General features: G+C 37.3%; 1 protein-coding gene across 2 annotated transcripts in view; it reads left to right on the top strand.

The window, feature by feature from the left end:
* The first annotated feature begins 549 nt into the window (after window positions 1–549).
* Window positions 550–20,613, top strand: part of LOC6036156 (laminin subunit alpha-1) — a 226,680-nt gene continuing 206,616 nt past the window's right edge. For both annotated transcript variants that reach the window (XM_038251285.1, XM_038251286.1), the window contains exons 1-2: window positions 550–1,174; window positions 11,287–11,910. In XM_038251285.1, the coding sequence (XP_038107213.1) occupies window positions 11,646–11,910 (265 nt within the window). In that variant the 5' untranslated portion in view covers window positions 550–1,174; window positions 11,287–11,645. The remainder of the gene's footprint in view (window positions 1,175–11,286; window positions 11,911–20,613) is intronic.

Below are 20,613 nucleotides of genomic sequence, written 5' to 3'. Positions count from 1 at the left end.
AACGCCGGTCGGAGAAGATCGTCGATCACTGCACTTTGCTCTCTCCCTCTCTGTCGCCTCTCTCCGCATGCAAGCACCCAGCAAAGAACGGATGGAAGATCAATCAGCGCAGCACCGTCGTTGAGTCAGTCTTCGCCGGGATTTCAAAGTGAGCGGACGTCTTCGTAGTGTTGACGCGTGCGTGCGTACGACTTGCTTGCGGTTTTGTGGTTTTCCATTCGGTCGACCTGAATGGAAATTCTTGGACTTATTTTGGTTGCGTATTGCGATCGTCTCGCTGGTGATCCTTTTTTGGGTAATGGAGCAGAAGGGAGTTGTTGCCTTGAATTATCCCCGCTCGTGACGTGACGGCTGAGGAAAGTGAAGCTTTACCGCGACGGCTCGTTACCGTAAAATTACTTGTCGCGGTGTATTTAAATAGACTTTAGTGTCGGTACGCACTCAAAGAGGACACCTTTTGGACCTTTTTTTTTTGCGCGGTCGGTCGGTCGTCGAACAGCTTGAAATAATACGGTGTTAATATGTCAACGGTTTTTGCAGTGGCGGCGGGTTGACAGAGTGGTCGTTGGCCGTTGAGTCGATGCCAATCGACTAATTACGCGCGTATAAGCTGAATGCAATAACAAAAATAAAGCAACGGCCATTCAGAAAATTCTTCATCGCAGAACTCGCAGATCTACGCGTAGAAGCGCCGTGTGACTTCGGATTGTAAGTGATCCTTTGAAGTGTTTAGCCAAAGCCGAAATCGGTGAAGATCCGTGTGAAACTCCCGATCCCAAGGCGGCTATTTTTTCTCTGAAAGTGCAGTGCAATAAAATTTTCGGGAAAAAATAACAACCCAGAAGAGTGCAAATTGGGCGCACCAAAGCCGAAGAGGTTCGAGAAGTGGTGCATTAAGGTGCCGAAGAGTAATCACCAAGGTGAACGAAAAAGGAAGAGTGCAGAGTTGCAAAAAAGGATGCGGTGAACCACGTGAAGCACAGTGCTTCTCCAAAAAGTGCAGTTTCATTTCGCGTTGAAGGTGGTGTTCGATTGGGGTGACTACTTCCAGAAGTGTTGAGAGTGAGATTGGGTTGAACTCTTTTTTTCCTTATTGAGTGGAGTGTGGAGAGTTGACACGGCGACAACTGATGACTGATTGGGGATATTGTGACTGCGGATCGAGTTGGACGAAGTGAGTGTAATTATTTAAGAGTTTCTTATCAATGCAATGTCATTTTTCATCGTTTTATAATTGTGTTTTGCAATGGAGAGAGGATGTTTATAAACAACATTAATTTATTGAAGTATTTGGTATTCAATGAAGTTTACTATCTGTAGTTTGGTTTATTCAGTATTTTTTATGCGTCATTTCAAAACATGTTATTTGTGCAACTATTAATAGTTGCAAGACAATTGCTATCGTGTGTAACTCATTGAACAATTATTTTTCGTGAATATACACACTTTCTAGTCACAGCCATTGAGGGGTTGTTCTAAGGGTAAAATATTTCTGAACACATATTATTTAGTTAATTATTTATTGAGGAAATTCCATATATTTTGTTCCCGGACTTTGAAAATCTGACATTAAGTTCAATAAATTGAATTTGTTAGTATTTCAAATAACGATATTTCGGATACCATCGGTCAAATAGTCAATGCAAAGAATGAAAACTGGAAATTTTGAAGTTTAACGACTATTTGAATTAACAAAAATATTAAAATCTTTCCAAATATTTGAATCTTATTGGTTTAAGTACATTTTGAAAAATCATAATTTTTGATTTATTTTTACCGTTATTTGTTTATAATTTTGATTTTAAAGTATAATAAAAACATATAAAAAGGGTAAATTAAAATACGATTTTCAGGAATTTTACTTTTTGTGCAAGTAATGGCAATTTTGTGAGTGTTACAATTTGGGAAAACTATGTTAGACATTGTATAATAGGCTCAAGTTGCTTGGCATTGGTTTTTTTTTCTGTTGTGAATTTAATAATATTATTTTCTCTGGTAAACTTGTTTTAGAATTTCTAAACAAATGTTTAGTATGATACCAGATTTCCTCTAAAATTTTAGTATCAATAGTTGGAATCAAATTTCGAAAATTTACACAACCACGTGATTTTTACAGTCTTTTGCCTTTTTCAAACTCAATGCCATCAATAATCAACCGAATGAATGTATTTTTTTTATTTTAAAATGTATTTGAAAGGTAAAATACCTATAAAAACATGTTGTGCATTTTGATTTCAATGACAAAAAATACATGATTAGCTTTAAATTTTCTTCCATCTTTTTCGAGTTTTTTTTTGAATTTCAACTTCAAACTTATAGGATTTTTTTTATATTTAAAAAAATTTATAATAATTTCAGGGTTGTTCAGCTTGATAATAGCTTCTACTGGTAAACATATTTTTCAGTAAAACAACTTTTTGGTGTATACAACATGAAAACGAAAATATTATTCTTGTTGAGTTTAAATTTAATTCTTGATCTGAATAAATTAATTAAACAAAAATTATTTTATTTTTGGCAAAAACGAAGTTTTTGGCGGTACTGTCAACTATTTTTTTCACATCTTGTTTATAAACTCAAAAGTTGAAATTTTTAGTAAGGCCGTTGCAAATATATTTTGAAGTTTATGTCCCTCGGCTTTGACCAAATTCAAATTAAAAAAATTAAAATTAAAAAAAAATCAAAATTACAAGCCTAGGTTTCAACATTTGGATGAAAAAAGTGTTTTACAATGCATTTTACAGGCGTACAGTTGCTTTCCAATTATTAGTTTTGAAAATATCGAGGTATTGACGGAATTTGTTTTTTCGCAAAAAAAAACATTTCGTGGGACTGTACATTGATATTTCATGAAAATTTAAAATGTTTTCAAAGGAGTTCAAACATGCTAAATATGATTATAAACGCGGGAAAATGCATTTTAACTGGTTTTTAGTTGATTAAACTTTAGTTTTCATTAAAAATTTTAAGTTTTTCAAAAAAATATTTTTTTTGCCCTCTGATTATTCAGGTCATCTTTGAGGGGGGGTGACAAAAACTTTGAAAAATATCTGCAACAGCCTAATTAAAAACATCAACAAATAATTATTTGTTTTATCGATTTTTTTTAAATGAAAAGGGTATTTTTTTGGACAGTAGCATTTTTGTCCACAATAATCAAATTTAATGATTTCTAGCTGCTTCAGTAAACTACATTGAGCTTCTAAAAATACACTACAATGTTATGAAATACCTTTCATCTTTTTGTTGGTAAGAATTAAAGAGTGATATTAGGTTTCACGCCGACTCAATTTTTAGGTTAGAAATCCGACAGCTTGGCTGCACTGTTTACATTTTTTCTCACGTGTGTCTCATTGAAAATGTGTGTGCATGTGCGCTCGTGACGTCACGCTGTAAAACTTAATTGGATTTGTTTTTTTGTTTACAGAGGCAGACAAAAATATTACGATATTTTTAAATTATTCATGAAATTTACTCACAATTCAGAGGTTGCCGATTCGAATCCCGAGCCAAAGTAATAAGAAAAAACTGAATGTTTTAAGAATTTTGTGCATCCCCTTACAAGCAGAAGGTTCAGGTATCGAAATCCGATCTATTCGATTGATGTTGAACCTTGTATATGAACAAAAACGAATAGAATCAGGGTTGAAATTGAACTCATACCATTGGGTTTTGATGATTAGAAGAATTGATCCGTAGTGATGAAATAGGTCATAACTAAATAATGTGTATATTAGCGTGGTTCACGTTTCTATGAAAAAGACAAAAGTTGTTATTTTGTCTTGCATCAACCGGAATTTCGTTCTTTTATGTCCCCAGAAGCACTCCTGAAAATTTGAGCCCATTTGGTAAGGTCTAGGAGCTCCAGTTTTAATTTGAAATTTATATGGGATTTTGATTTATTTTCCATGGGAAACTATCTTTTTTTACATTGTATTAGGATTTTTTTTTTATAAATCGATGAAATGACTTGATTCTTATAGTAGGAGATAGGTTTTGAACTGGGGAACAACTTTGTAGAACATACCAACATGCTAGGAAGTGACCCTTTAAAGATACAGATACTTTTAGATGGTGGCTTTTTTTTTTGTATATCCTCTCCCCTATATTCCCCTCACGCAACACACACCATCTTAAATGACTCGGACCGCTTGGTACGGTATGTCCACGCATCTTCCTCTCTTGTCGATTGTGTGGAAATTTGATCAATTTACAGAATTATGTAGTATGTGCGGTTATTGCGACGCAGTATGCAGTATTTGATTTGATTAGATTGCACAATTTGTTATGGGCATCAATCCATGATTTTTTAAAATTTTTACGACTTTACTATTTTTCAGGATGATTTAGGAAATATATTTCTGAACCTGAAATCGGAATTTTCGTTAAAATCTGCTTTTTGTTGAGACTGAAATCCCTTCTTATCTCAGATGACTTTTCATTGGTCAAATTCAATAGTTTTTTTTTCAAATGCATTTTTTATGGGAAGATTATTTTACATTTGAAAGATTATATTTGATTTTGATGTGATGAATATTTTTGCACAAGACAAATCTTCAAGTGTCCGGTTGACTGACCCAACCAACGCACCGACCAACAGTCAGTCGGTTAGTTATCAATTGAGCGATTAGGGAAATAAATGAGCCGGACGACGACGACGACGTCGCAAGGAGTGTGATGATAATAATGACCGAAGCATACTTTCGCACATGCATCACATTGCAAATGCTGCAAACTCAGGCAGCAGCTTCCTTTCTTTCTGGTGCAATGGTGGAGAATGTGTGTGCGAGAGGCTCTTGCTATGTGCTCTGTTGTTATGCTTTTATGCTGATTGTGACGTGAGCCGGGTATGAAGCACTACATCCACTGTTAAGGTAGTTTACGGTTCATGATCCTTCTGTATATGTGTTTTTCGGGTATTTATGGCAGGGGGCGTATTTCCTTTTACACTTTACGTTCACAGGTAGAACAAAGAAACGGAAATTCTGGGGATCCTTATGGTACGGGGGCCTTGCGAAGGAATGCATTTATGATTTATTGTGATGTCGAGTTTATAGTCGGTATAAAACTTCCCAATTCAGATGAGGGATTCCCGCAGCGAAAGAATTGATTTTAAATAAAGTTTCCACAATGTTTGCCAGCTGTTAAATTGTCACAATACAGTTACAATGTTCCAATATTTGTGAGGCCACGAACCGTATTAATGACGATTGGCAACCATCTGCTGATAAGCCCAACCTGGAACATGTTTTGAACATTAGCTTTATATGTGCATTATGATGAGTTACAAAGATCAAATCATTTGCATAATCTCCTGTAGATAAGTTCGCAACGAACGTCCGGGGCCGATTCGTTCCAACTCTGTGTCATCCCACAGACGGCTAACGCCTGATGGTTCAAAAGGTCCCAACTCGTGCAAGCCCAGACTGCCTGGTACCGTATCGGGAAATGGTTGCGGTTCTTTCTTTTTTGCGGTCGTCGTCAGAATTATTGCCCTGAACTTGTCACCACTGTCTACTACCGTTCCGAGGCCGACAGCGGTTGGCAACTCAACCATCAACATGGCGAGAGGTGTTTTACGGCCATATTTAGCTGAAAACGGAGAAATAAATCGATAAAATTAAACACCCGCCGAGTCCCGCCCGGGAACAGGTTTGCGGTCGGTGATGGTCGTCCGTTGATGGGGTCGACCATAGCTGGAAAGCCGCAAGGCTCGGTGGGAGCTGTCAGACCACTAATTTTGTATCCCATATACAAGTGGGTACATCTTTGTAGAAATATGGGCATTTTCGAGGAGCGTGAGCAGGTTCTAGGTTCAGGGAAAAGTTTTTTTGGCGTGCCGCTGTGAAGGCATCAGTCTCACTTTTCACCTTGTTAGAACTGAAATATTTAACACTTCTTTTCAATCGAAAAAAAAGTGGCGAGTTTTCAATTCAATTCAATTCGGTTTTATTGGTGAATAATCAAGATACAATGAGTTATTTTAAAGTGCATAACAGAGTTTTGGAGTTCCTTACAGCTGTGTGTTGCATCATAATCCATTTAGGAACAATTATTTCTTTAACTAAGGCACTAGCAAGAGTAAGAAAAAACTATTAAAAAAAACTTACAGAAATTGCAAAGGAAAGGGGATAGAGGAAGAGAAAGCTTATATCTAGATCACAGGTAATTTATCCTTTGTAGATGTGTTTGATCATCAGTTCCCCAAGGGCAAGGAATTGTTCTGCCTTGTTCCGGCAGCTCCGAAACCGCGTCATCATCTCCCCCGCGAGAGCAAAGAACTCCGGCAGGGTGAAGAGATCTTCCCCGGTGACTTCTCGCTGGGCCGTACTGCCGCTACCGGCAGCGACCACGCTGGTGAACGAATGCCCCCAACCAGGAGGGAACGCTGAGTTTTCCGCTGGAACCGTACGCTGTCCAGCTGCAGGAACGGCTGCGCTCGTACTTCGCTGAGGAGGGTGGGACGCTTTCTTCTTCCTCTTTTCCTGCTCCTCGAGGTAGGCCTTGCGCGCGACGCATCCGCGGTAATTGCCGGTATGGTTGCCGTCACAGTTCGCGCACTTTACGCGCGGCTTGGTTTGTTCTGCCTTGTCCCCCAAGTCCGCCTTTCGTGGCAGTGCGCACGCCTCCGAAAGGTGTGACTCACCGCACTTCACGCAGCGGGGCCGGAGGTTGCAGTTCCGCGAGCCGTGGCCGAATTTCTGGCAACGGTGGCATTGCGCTACGTCCGTCGGGTTCTTGGTGTAAAACCGCCAGTTTACCCAAAAACCGTCCAACGTCTTAGTCCGCCGCAGGTCTTGGATCTTGACGGTGCCGCGGTCGAAGTACAACAGGTACAGTGTGTGTGTACCTGTTACCGTTGTCTTGCGCGAGAGCACTTTAATCTCCCGCGGTTTTATTCCGGCGTCCGAAAGGTGACCCTTCAGGTCGGAGATCGGACGGTCTTGATAACCCTGTAAGACGACCTTAACAGGGGCTTCTCGGGGTTGAATGTGTAGAAGTTGAAGTTGCTACGCTTCAATTCTTCAAACACCAGGTCGAAGCTCTTTTTATTCAGTGTGATCACTTGCACTGCCGACTTACCGATTTTCAGACAATATCCGAGGCCTTCCAGCAACTCGTCAACATCGTCCGCCAACGTGTCCAAAACAAAAATTGGAGGTGGTCTTCGTTCCGTTGTAGAATTATTCTTTTTTGGCGTCGGCACTTTTTTCCGTGCACGACCATCGTAGTCGTCGTCTTCGGTAGTGGTGCTACCGTCGGTGTTGTTGTTGTTTTCTTCGTCGTCGCTCAGCATCTGGAACTCGTTCCTGATGGGAATGTTGGCGGATGTTGATGTGCCACTGGTCGTGGCACCGGAGGTACCCGAACGGGTTCGCACTGGTGATCTTGGAACATATCCGGGGTGTAGTAACTTTTTGTCGATTCCTTCTGCGCTCACGCTCCCCTGCGCGATGGCGGTCGACACGGCGTTGGTTTGTTTACCTTTTTGCACACGGCCGGTAGACGAATTTGCGGGTTTTTCGAGGCCGCACTCGAACTGCCACGGCCACGGCCGGCCTTTGGCATGCTGGAGAAGCAAACTCGCGGGTAACCACAATCAATTACGGCGAAAAAAATCGAAAAAACGATGGAGCACTGAGCACTAGCTGCATGCTCTCGTGCGTACACGGAGGGAGCTGATGTGGCGAGTTTTTTTTTTCCAAAAATTAACTGTATGTATTTTTTTTGTTCAAATTTTTCGATGATCAAATCATACTTAAGCGAATTAACTCTATTACATTTGGAAAAATAAGCTTCACACTAGGATTGGATGACTGTCGAAAACAGACAATTTATCGCTGGATACAGAAAATAAAAAATTTCGGTCATTTTGCCAAATTATCGGCGAAAAATTACAGCTAATTTCCCAAAGTTCTTATTTTTTTCGTTAAGCGATACCGTTAAAAGGGGTGACTTTGATAGATTTGAGATTTTTCCGCAAAATGAAGAGTGCAAATTAAATACGCACTGAATGCTATGGAATCATACTGACTATGATAGAAAAGTGTTAAAAGTATTTGAAGAAGAAGTTTTCATAAAATTTTGAAAAGTTCAAATAGTTAGTTAACTATAATTAAGAAAATGTTGAAGAATAGCATTATTTCAATATTCTCGAAGTTTCATATATAATTAAAAACAAGCTTCAAATTTATAGGCATTTTCAGTAGAACAAATTTCATATAAAACGAGGAAACTTTTGATTCGTGTTTCGAATTCAGCTCAAAATGCAATATCAATCGATAATTTTATAAACAAAACTAGTTTTATCGAATTTCAGGCAAAATTGAAACTTTTAAACCTTTGTACCTAAGAGTTATATGTGTTTTATTAAAAAGCTTACATTGATTTTTCAATAAAAACGATATTAGCAACCTTAGCGATGGTAAATTTCACGTAAAAATATAATTTGTACACCTTAAATCTGAATTTAACAAGAAAAACTATGACTATCAAAGTCACACCGGAATAATTAAAAAATTTCAACACAGCTATTTTTTAAAGCCCTATTGAATTTTTTTTTTCAGAAATAGTGCATGGACCCTGTGTGGCCTACCCTAGAGATGTTTTGTCTGTAGAATTATGGGTTATTTTTTCAATATCTTGTAACCGAATGAGATCTAATGTTTTGTTTTCTTATAAGTTAGACTATGTATTCTGACAGATAACATTATCTGTTTTGAAATGTTACAAAATAGTGTAATTACATAAATTTTGGATTCGGTTACAACATACTGCGATACTATTTAAATATAGTGTACAAAATTCTAATTTGTAAGGCATGATTTTTTTGCAGCGGTATTAAATTAAAAGCGTTTTTAACTGAAATCGAGTGAGCAAGCAAGTTTTTTATGCTAGGCTAGAGTACGGTCAACTAAGCTAAGCTATGCTAATAAGAAGTAAGCAAGCGTATTTTGATCCTAAATTATAAAAAGATCTTTATATTATTATACTTAAAACTTAAAAAATCATCATGGGAATTTTAATAAATTTATTTTCAGAAAAAAATTGTAGCTTTATTTATTCCACATGAGCAATTCTCTGAGTTTCGGTCATTCGATATTTTAAAATTTTTAATACGGCTGGAACTTTTTTGTCCCGCCCGTGTGGATCAATCGGAATGCGCACTGGACTCCAATCCAGAGGTCGCCGGTTCGAATCCCGCGGCGGGCGCTCTAAAATTCTTTGTGTAAATATGGGTATTCGGCGCCGTCGCTCCGTGCCATACTTTCATACACTTAGGAGCCCAGGGCGGCGAAGTCCTTGTAGATAAAAAGGAAGACACTAGTGGTTGGTACTAGCAATGGTGGCCGACAGCTATAAAGTCAACTTCGTTTGGAACTTTTTTGGTGCCTTTAGTATTCCCAAAGAAGACATTTTGTATCATTTGTTTGTCCATACAATTTTCCATACAAATTTGGCAGCTGCCCATACAAAATGATGTATGAAAATTCAAAAATCTGTATATTTTGAAGGAATTTTTTGATCGATTTTGGTGTCTTCGGCAAAGTTGTAGGTATGGATAAGGACTACACTGAAAAAATCATATACGGTAAAAAAATAGGTGATTTTTAATTTTACTTTATGTCACTAAAACTTGATTTGCAAAAAAACACGAGTTATGAGTTTTTGAATCAATACAGATTTTTTCAAAAAATCGAAATATTGGTCTCAAAAATTTTTCAATTTCATTTTTCACGTTTTCGCGTTTCGGCGTAACATTGAATGTTTGGCCCTTTGAAAATGTCTTATTTAAAAAAATAAAATATTGAAAAATACAGAAATTGAAATTAAAAAAATACCGATTTCGTAGAGAATTTCTCACATATAAATTGCAATAAAATATCACCGCAAATGAGGTAATATTCAACATTTCCATTTGCCCAATGAAGTAATTTTATTTCAATAGTTTGTCCATATAATTTTCTATACAAATTTGGCAGAAGTCCATACAAAAATTGTATTTAAAAGTTCAAAAATTCGTATGTCTTGAAGGATTTTTTTTCGATTTGGTGTCTTCGGCAAAGTTGCGTGTACAAAAAATAGTTTAACGGAAAAATAATTGTTGCTGAGTTTTTTAATCTCTTTTTAACACTAAAAATTTAATGAAAAAAACTTTTTTATTTTCTTATATGTTCTTTCTGTTTGAGTATTAAGACACTGAATCCTGATTACAAGGACTATTGTATCGTGAAATACAATAGTCCTTGTATTTTTTTTCTTATATGTTACAGGGATGTCCAATGCCACCTTTTCATAAAATTTTAGAACGGGTAAAAACATAATTTAGTCCAGCTATGATTTTTTTAAGTGGTGTGAAATTGAATATATGGCCCATTTGAAACATAAGTCTTGCTTCCAAAATATTCTAAATTTGTATATGGAGAGATTAGAAAATTGTACGAATATTTCATTTTTTGAAGTTGAACATTTGACCACTACTTCCTGGGATGTCGAAAAACAAGTGCTGATTGAACAACACTGCAAAAATATAATTTTTCTTGTTGTTTTTTATCTTAGCATGGCCGCATCTCAACAATCAACGGCTTTGTCATCAAAATTCCAAAAAGGAAAATGTAGGAAATTTTCTCAACTTTTCGAGTTATTTTTTCAAGAATTGGATGCTTTTTTAAATAGTTTTGTTACGGAAATTGATTTTAAAAGTCTACAAAAAAAAAAACATTTCCGTGTATCATTTTATACGGTATAGTCCTTAATCATATCTAAAACTTTTCCGAAGACACCGATCAAAAATTATTTAAAAAATACAGATTCTGATTGTTTTTTAATTTTGTAATATTTTTTAAAGACCTTTCAAATAACTTCAAAAGGCATTGATTTTTCAAATTGATAGTTTTGCCTTTTTTATCTTTTCTCTCGTTAATCTTTTTGCAGTTTTTGTATTTTTTTGTATTTCTTCAATATTTTTTTCTTTAATCACCCGAAACATGAACCTGCCGAACGTATATTTAATTACTGGGCGCCCATAACTCGCCACTGGACCATAACTCAAACAAATTGGACACATCATAAAGCGAACTCCCGACGAGTATGATTTGTTGGATGCATCAAGCGATGCCAGCAACGCTCCATAAATACTAACCCGGTCTCACTGTGCAAATAATTCGCAACCAGTATGGAGAGACAGAGAAAAAAATCACTCAATTTATTTTTACCACCATGCTCGAAATATTTTACCAGATGTTAACGTTATATTATTGCCGCTTCTCTATTTCTGTCTTCCAGAATGGCAGCACCATCCACGACTGGGTGTCCCAAAGTGACCGCCCAGCGATAGCAGGGTCATCGCAGCTGTTTTCGGCTGCAAGGGCTAGATGTTGCAGGCTCCTACTTCCTGGATATAGTGAGATAACCTAGTTGAAGTGTTGTCGGGAAAGTCTTCGGAACAACTGAAGCAAATGCAAAAAAAAGACGGAAAAGGCAATGTTTGCATAAATCATGATAAAGTGAAGACAAAAGAATAGTTGGGTTTGAAGTCGAAGTCTCGAAGGAGTCAAAGTTTATCACAGCAGAAGTGGACGAGGGAAGCTGGAGTGTGTGACCCCGGATAAGGTCGGGGAAGTGAATTCACGGAAAAAACGAAAATGTGGTCAATTAGTGACCTAGTGCTGGTCACGTGCTGCCTGTTGGCGGTCGGCGCCAGTGGCCGACTCGGGCGGGACGACCTGGACGTCGAAGAGTTCCGCGACGAGCTGGACGGCTATCAACGAGATGGATTCTACAGTGCTGCCGCCGGGTCGTCAGACTCGGGAGAGGTTCGGCATCCGATGCGCCATCGAAACGGGCGCATGCGGATGGGTCAGCTGCGGCGAGGTGCCGGAGGACATCGGCCGCGACACTCCAAGCACGGTAAGTCGGGAGTTGTGAAGTTATGAAGGTTGTTAAATTTTAAGTGCATTTTCGGTTATTTAGTTGTTTTTCCCTCGGCGCACCCAACTTGCCAGCAGTTATGCAATTGACTGCTGGAAGTTCTTCTTTCTGGCCTTGGTTCATTTGCATAATGGTCAACTTTTGGTCGTGATTCGTGATCCCTAAATTTGAGCGCCGATACGAGCGCGAATGGTGCTAATAGAGTCACAAATCAAACTAAATTGCTCGCTTATCGCTTAATGACTCGCTGCAAGCTGGATGCGATTGTTTCATGCTGAAAAGTCCACTTTTCACTGGTGTTTTTGGCCACGATAAGCGCGGTCGTAATTTTGGGGCTTGTTTCGATAATGTTTGAGCACTTGCGGATGATTGGCCGGAATGGGATCTGAGGAATTTCTGGTTAATAATAACGAAAGCGGGTTTCTTTTATTTTTTTTTTGAATTTTTTCAAAAGTATATGATAGTTTGAGACAAACCCTCATTGGATCAATTGTATAAAAGGTGGACATTCGATTTTGATGAGGAGTTTAAAAAAGCATTGAAAAAACGCGTTTTAATGTTTGACCATTAAACAAAAAATGAGCACACAATCTAAACAATAACAAACACGTTTTGTTTGGTTTACCATTCTGAGCATTGTCCCGAAGTTTGGTTGAATTTGGTTACCGGAGTCCTGAGTTATAATTAAAAAAGTTTACAATAGTCGGGCATGTACGTGTGTCAAACACGTTCTGACCTGAAATCCCTTTGGCCAGTTGTCGCATTTACAGTAATATTCAGGGTGTGACAAGATAGCACGACAAGATTGAAACTTTTTTCATATGAAAAGTGACAAAAATGCACGGATTTTTTCTGTTTTCATTGATTATCTCAGGCTTATTTGCAATATTTTTGGGAATGTCAAAAATCGCTAAGAGTTTCAAGTTGAATTCTTGATTTCAATTAAATTAAGCTTTCTTCAAATCTCTCAATAAGCCAAAGTATATTTACACAAAAGCCAATTTCATCATTATCATCCATTCATCTCGTGCAAAAAGGCTTTCGCATTCAATCAAAGCTTCATTGTTAAAAGTGGTTCCGCAATCTTCGTTATCTTGGTGCATTTTGTTTACCCGATCAAGGAACGCATTTCCCCCTGCACGTCCAAAAGTAAGAATGCATTATTCTTGTCAGGATAACGAACTGTGAATCGGTCGGACAATCAATGGGCCAGTCAGTGCCAAACCGGCTAATTTCCTTCAGGTTTTCGTTTTCGCTTGCTGCAGACAAGCGTCTCTCTCCCTGACGAAATGTTCATCATTTCGCCATATCTTCCTATTGATCATCATCATTCATCGGTGTTCCGAACGAGGGACGCGGGTTTTGTGATGTGGTCCCCCTCGAGCGGCCACCACATAACATAATTGACCAACATGGAGGTGGTTCGCCAAATTGACTGACCCGGCGCGCGGAGGTAATATATTTAGAACAGCGTGGACGGCTTCCCAGAGTTGGGACTTTTCTGGAAGAACTGCTCGAAGCCCAACTCTTGCCGCACTGGACAAACCCTTTGTGGAGCGCACCGTCCGGCGGCGTCGGCATCCAGAATTAGAAGTCACGCTTCTGGACACATAAAGTCGATCGCGCGCCGAAAGGGCTTTTACGATGCAAAACAGTCTGGCCGGTTGCGGTGAGCGCTGTTATTTATTGGAACCGATGACGACCGGCTACCGCAAAAATGCCGAATAAATTCCTAACTGTCCGGTACGATGTATAGTCGACGCGCAGCTTCTATACGGACAAAAGTTTCGGTACACCCAAACTGGAGTCTTTGGACAACTGATGTTAGACCCTTATAGGGCAAAGATTGACACGAAAAATGGATATTCAATTCGATATCGGAAATGCTGACATAGTTACAAATGATTACGGTAGTCGGGAATGCACGTATGTCAAACGCGTGCTGACCTAAATTCCCTTTGACCAGTTGTCGCATTTACAGCAATTTTCATGATTTGTCAAGACATCACGACAAGATTGATTTTTGTTATATGAAGAGTGACAACAATGCACGGAGTTTTTTAGGTTTTTATTGAATACCTTAGGATTGAAATCGAATTTTAGGGGTCTTTGATGGTCAAAAGGTGAGGCATTTTGAGCTGCACAAAATGGCGTTCCCAACTCAATTCAGCCCAAAATGCAAGCGCTACAAGATAGCACGCAACGACGAAAAAACGTCGAGGAATTCGGCGTTCCTAGTTTGGGTGCCAAAATAGTATGGAAATTGCTTTGTTGTTGACGGACAGTTAAGTTGATCTGGTTCTACCACCGATCGCTCTCGCTTGTGCTGAGTTCTGTGGCGAACTGACGAACTTGACGGATCATAATTTTCCTTCCATTCTTTCACACCGCAGGCCATTTGTATTGTTGCGAGTTTTGGGCGAATGGATCATCAATTAGACAGGGCAGTACAATATAAGAAGTGGCGTTTGCTATAGGGATAAATTCGATGTTCACTTAAATTGCCTAAAAGCGCTACAATGTTTTCTAAGAAAACCAGCCCAATATAGAATAGTGTTCCAGGAAGTTTAATAACGAGCGGATTAAACAAATTGGTAATTTCTCACACTTTTGAATATTGTTATATTGATCAAAAATTCATCACGGTCTGTCAAGTTGTACGCAATTTGTCTTATTCTGCTAGAGATTAACAAACAAAAAGATTTATAGTATTTTTTATAGACACTTAGATTTTCTAGGGTAAATTATAATTTTTTTAACTCCAGAATTTTGTAAAAAATTTCAATATTTTAGATAATTATGAATAATTATAAACGGTGGTTATTGTCCAAGAATATTCGACATCGATTATTTATAGTATTGTTTTATTTAATTTAAACTTTTGAGACCTTTTATTTTGATCAAAGGAGCTGTTTTGCATAAAGGCAGTTCTCAAGAATTAGACACTTTTTGAAATAAAAGAAACTTAAAAAATGGTTTTATTCTGACAAAAAAATGTATTTCAATTGCAAATTCGATTTTACATAAAAAATGGGAAAAAAATTAAGTACAAGATTTCATTATTTTTACAAAAATCACTATTTAAAAAAATCATAATTCGTCGGCAAAATTTTGGTCAATAATTCTGAATGGCTTAAAAGATGTGGGATGTTTTCCTCTAAAACATATAAAAAACTTTCAAAAATTTAAAAATACCGATTTCGGAAAATTTATTTTTGGTAAAAAAAGTTAATTAAAAATCACCATTTTTTTTCGTATACCCATATGTACCAGATTTCCAAATATTTACGTGCCTTTTTTGTATTAACAGCTGCCAAAATTTTATGAAGATTTGTATGGGTGAACCAATGACACAAAATGGTTTCTTTGGTGATAGGGACGTCCTCCACAATGTTTGAGCCTGATAAACAAATACAAAAAAAAATGGTCGAAATCGGCCGATTTCGTAGAAAATTGCTCATATAAAAATTTAAGGTACGAGCCATGGTATTCGCATTTGAATAAAAAAAAGTGTTTTGAAATGTATTTTTTACCTGCTCAGTTGTTTAGCAATCATTTGTTCGTTAAGTTTTCTAATTAGTTTACAAAATATCAAAGTATTGAATTTTTTTTTCACCGGAAAAACATTATTTGTGGAATTGTACAAAAATTAGAATCGGAATTTTACAAAAGCTCAACATATTTTTTTTTGCAATTCCGTCGTGAAACTACTTATTTTTCCTGTCATTCTTGAACGACGAAATAGCCTACTTTTCTGTACCAAAAATAACAGAATCGAATAGCAACACTTTTCAAAATAAATGCTGAAAAGTTCTACTTTTCAGCACTGAAATGGGTGCTGAAAAGTTGAACTTTTCAGCACTTGTTTCGAAAAGTAACACTTTTCAACATTTTTTTGATTCAAACGATTTATTGACAAAATAGATGAAAATTTGACATAAAATTTCACTCAATGGGTGTTTTTCGGAATTGCAAAAAATGTTGTATGGAACTCGTTGCAAAACTTGATTTTTTCAGCACTCTTCGTATTTATCCAACTCGGTGAACCTCGTTGGATAAATGTACGACTCGTGCTGAAAAAATCCTCTTTTTGCAACTGGTTGCATAAACTACTATTATCGAACTCAGACATGGTAAATATTATTTTAAACACAGGAAAATTACTTTCAAATTGTTTTCAGTTGATTAGACTTCTATTTCCATTGTAATTATCCAAATAATATGATTTAAGGCCTTTTGAAATGTAAGTCGAGATTTCTCAAAAGTTATTCGAGTGGATATTCGATTTGCGAAATTCTAGAGGATTGGTTATAATTAATTAAGTCTGCATACTAATATTGGAAGTTTGGATTGCTTGCTTAAAAAATGAGGTAATTTATAAGGCTGGTACAAATTTTAATTAAGGTTTTTGTCGCCCCCTCCCCCCTTCAAAATTGGCCCAAAAAATCAGGCGGCAGAATTTTTTTTTCAAAAAACTTCAAAATTTCAATGGAAATATTAGTGCAGTCAGTTGAAAATAATTTAAAATGCATAACCCCGCGTTAAGAATCATTTTAAGCATGTTTGGGTTTATTTAAAAATATTTTGAATTTTTGAAAAAAAATCTATGTTTAGTATCGCTAATAGTTTTCTTTCGGTAAAATTTTTGTTCTCGTCAAATCATACATTTTTTGAAAATTACAAAACTAGGGGAAATATACCCTTTCTAATCAAACACCTATCTTCGTCATATGGAGAGTTTGATGCTCGATTAAAGCTCCAAAAATACTATTTAGGCTAAAAACTTACCAGCAACAGCACCGCCTCGAGTAAGCACGCAAATGTATGCCACTTACTGGCCAAAAAGATCAAATTTAATGCACTTTTGATCATAATTTCTATTTTGCGAGACCATTTCTCATCATTTTGGTGGCACACACATCCACACGCAAGATCAGAGGTTAACTGCTTAACGAAAGTCGCCATGAATATCCTTTCACTTGCGCTAACGATTTCAAAGCGCTTAAGATATAAAATTGCTTCTAACTACCGGCAACATGTTCTTTTGACCGTTACTTAGTCACTCACTTGAAAAATAATCCCGAAACATGTAAATAATTAGCAAGCGCCATCAAAAAAACAAACGCGCCAAGTCTTTTGACGTTTCAATCTTGATGACCCATTCTAAGCAAAGCCTAAAGAAAACCGAGCGAGAGGCAAAGGCAAATAAAGAACAAAGGGTGGCCACCAACACCACCAGCAGCGCTTGTGGTGTTGCCAGGAAACTTTCTCTATAAATGCTACTTTTCGTGAGTGTTCGCTCAAAATTTCATCAATTTTGGCAGCACGAAGCAGACCCAAACGAACGTTGGAAGAAAAAAAGAACTAAGCTGAAAATAGAAAAATGGGCGTGGCCCAATGCACACGACTGATTAGAATGCGTTTTTGAAATATTTTTTTAAAATGCTTGTAAAAGAAATAGCATAACTTTTAATAAAAGTGAAAATAAACAGAAATGTTCACAAAAAGTTGCTCTACTCGTTGGTGTACTTGGTTTTACTGAATTTCAAGGAACACTCCAGATTATCCAACATCATTCAAACAAGACCGCTTATTAGGCTTAAAATGGGTTTATTTCCCCTAATTATTGCAAAACAACTGAACTAGTGTTAAATGCATTTTAAAAACACTTTTTGCATTCAAGTGCGGACCCTGGCCAGAGCCGAGGAACAAAAACTTTGAAAAATATTTGCATCGGCCTAAATGATGTTTTAAAAATCAATAATCAGTTTTCATACTGTTAACCTTTTTTAGACGAATTTGAAAGGATTTTTTAAATTTTCAGCAAAATATATATATTTTTTAATTTTTGAAGAAATTTGCATTTTGTTTTGAAATTTGTTATGTTTTCTAAACACTATGTGGCATGACTTGCAAAAGGAAGCACTCATTTTAGCTGTTTCCTTGCTACATCGGAGAATTAGGCCAAAGTTTTTTCGACCTCGTTTTCAGTGATTAAAAACAAGGTTTTTTTTAAGAAATAGCGCGCTGCAAAACATTTCAGCCTTGCTGTGCCATTGATCAAAAGCGTTTTTTGTTGTCTAAGTAGTGTCTTGAATTTTTTTTTGTTTTCATCTCAGCAATTAATACAGATTTTTGAATATTTACACGGATAGACTGACCAAGGAAATTCAATAATTGAAGTAGTTATATTCGTCCTGACTAGGCCTAACTAATTAGACACGGAGTTTTTTTTTGGCAATTACGGTGGTCCTAGCCAAGTTAATTTGTTTATTTGTTGAACTTTTAAGGAAAAACAAGTAGAAGATTTAAAAAGTCCTATGAAACTATAAAAAGTCGTGTTAACCGTGAATGGACCAAACAGCCTCTGTCTAAAAATAATTTCGATGGATTCTCTGGAAAATCTTACATAATACTTAAAGATGAGAGAAGATCATTTGCAGGATTCTAAGGCTGGTTGAATTTTTTTTTAATTTTAATTTCTGCAACCACCAAAAATTGGCCTTGAAAAAATAAAATGACAAAATAAAAAAAAACGTGTCTTATTATTCGAGCCAAGGATCCTTACCAATTCTACGCCAATTTAGAAATTTTGAGTTTTCACTTTGATATGGAATTAGATTTAAGTTAGGACGCAAAATAACTTTTCACATCTCAACCCTACATCTAGGCGGGCTGCAAGTGAAAATTTTAATTTTTTAGCCATTTTTTATCATCGAATATTGAAGAAGAAAATCTTATTTTTTAAACCAAATTTAAGGTTTTGTGGATTGACTTTTGTCATGTGACTTTCACAATGTTTGAAACTGGAGAAAATGTATAAAATGTGAAAAAGTAGCTTGAAAACATATTAAAAATCTTATCATACTAACCACTATAAAAATGTGTCCAAATCGGAAATCGTACATAGTTGTAAATACATAATTAAGCTCTTATAAAAATCTTATTTAAGTTGTTTTGGAATTTGAGTAGAAATAATTATTAAAATGACATTCATCGCTGTCAGTTTTCTATAATTAATTGCATCTCTTTCTTACTTTTCCTTACCGTCCCCTGTTAATTAACATTTTCGTTGCAGCAAATTTTGCGCACCCGAAAGCAGAACACATAAATCGATATATCAATTGAGACCTCCCAGTATCATCGAGCGCCCTCCCCGAAGGCCCACCATTTTTATTAATTTTTAGTCAATATTTGATTTGCATTAAAAATTCAACTTTACGGTTCTTTTGGCGGTGGCTGTCCAGTCCACCAAGTTCGGGGTTCTCTTTCATCCCGGCGCGACGGAGTCAACTTGCGGGATACAATGCAAATAACCGGGTTAATTGAAAGCGATATTCACTCAGAGCTGGGGAGGACTCGCCGAAGGCAGGGCAAACAAACGGTGGCAAACACACGCGGCGGGGATCATTAATTCTGGCACTGGATGCTGCCGCGCACCTTTGGGTAAATAGTGGGGAGGTACAGTGAGGCTTGCGATTGATACGGACACGGATATCGAAGGTATCTCTGTTGAAACTTGTTTTCAGGAAAATCCTCAGATGGTTTTACCGAAGCAATACACCGTACTAAACGGTTACCTGACTTTAAAATATTCTCATGAAGAATCATCTCGTTTCGCGCAGGTGAGAGACCACCGTGCAACGGTCGTGTATTCAGTGTCCCAACCTGTCTCGGAGTACACGCAAAACGAAAAATGTTAGCAGGTTGAGCTACGTGGCCACCAGGATCGTATGCCCGCAGCAGACCATGGCCGCCAAAAACCGAAACCCCTGGTCCGCGTTGAAGAGATACATGCGCATAAAGTAGGTAGCTGCAGCAGCAGATTGAAAAATGATTAAAGATTACACGGTCCAGGCGTTTTTCCGCTGATGACGGGGAGGACGCACACCATTTGAAGGAGTGTCCTGACGAACTTAACCGGGTAACGACCACCAAAACGCTCAAAATTAGTGGTTCTGCTGAGATCGCTCTCCGAAGGAGCACACTTTTAATAATCAATTAGTCACTGTTTGCTCGGTGGCCATAACTTATGAGGACTCTTGTTGATATTTAATTATATAGACGGAGCAGCATTAATTTCTGATTTACCTCTCACGCACAATGAAGCACAAGCACCTGTTAACCGACAATTGCCATCAGAACTGAAGGCAAAGGCAGCGCAGAACGCGCCGTTGATGTGGGTCAAGGAGGTGCCACCGCGCTGGTGCCCGTGAGGACCGTTTTTGGAGGGACCAGTCGACCGACGTGGCGTACAATTAAAGTAACGATATCGCGGTGGGAATGGATTACATTTTCGAACGATACGAGTGACACTTGTATGCATGGCAGTGAATTGTGAGATTGTCGCGGCTTTATAATGAATAAAAAATACCCTTCTGAACTCTGGAAAAATATTCCATGGTTGGCATGTGGTAATTACGAACTGAACTGAGATTTATTTCTGATTAAACAGTAAAAAGTCAACGCATTCACATGCTACGACAGTATTAACAAACTATTATTGTAGGGACGAATAATTTTCATGATAAAATATTACTTCTGTCTACTTGTATAATTCTAATCAAAATAGTATCTTCAAATGTTATATGAACTTATCTTCAGTACAAATAGTGTTAGATAGGTTTATCACATCTTTCCACTTCACGACTAATAGAGGTCACATGATGGATCAGGAAATCA

This window comes from Culex quinquefasciatus, chromosome 2 (assembly GCF_015732765.1).
Source record: "Culex quinquefasciatus strain JHB chromosome 2, VPISU_Cqui_1.0_pri_paternal, whole genome shotgun sequence".
Lineage (NCBI taxonomy): Eukaryota > Metazoa > Arthropoda > Insecta > Diptera > Culicidae > Culex > Culex quinquefasciatus.
The sequence above is the reverse complement of the archived record's forward strand: the minus strand, read 5'-3'. Positions and strand labels throughout refer to the sequence as shown.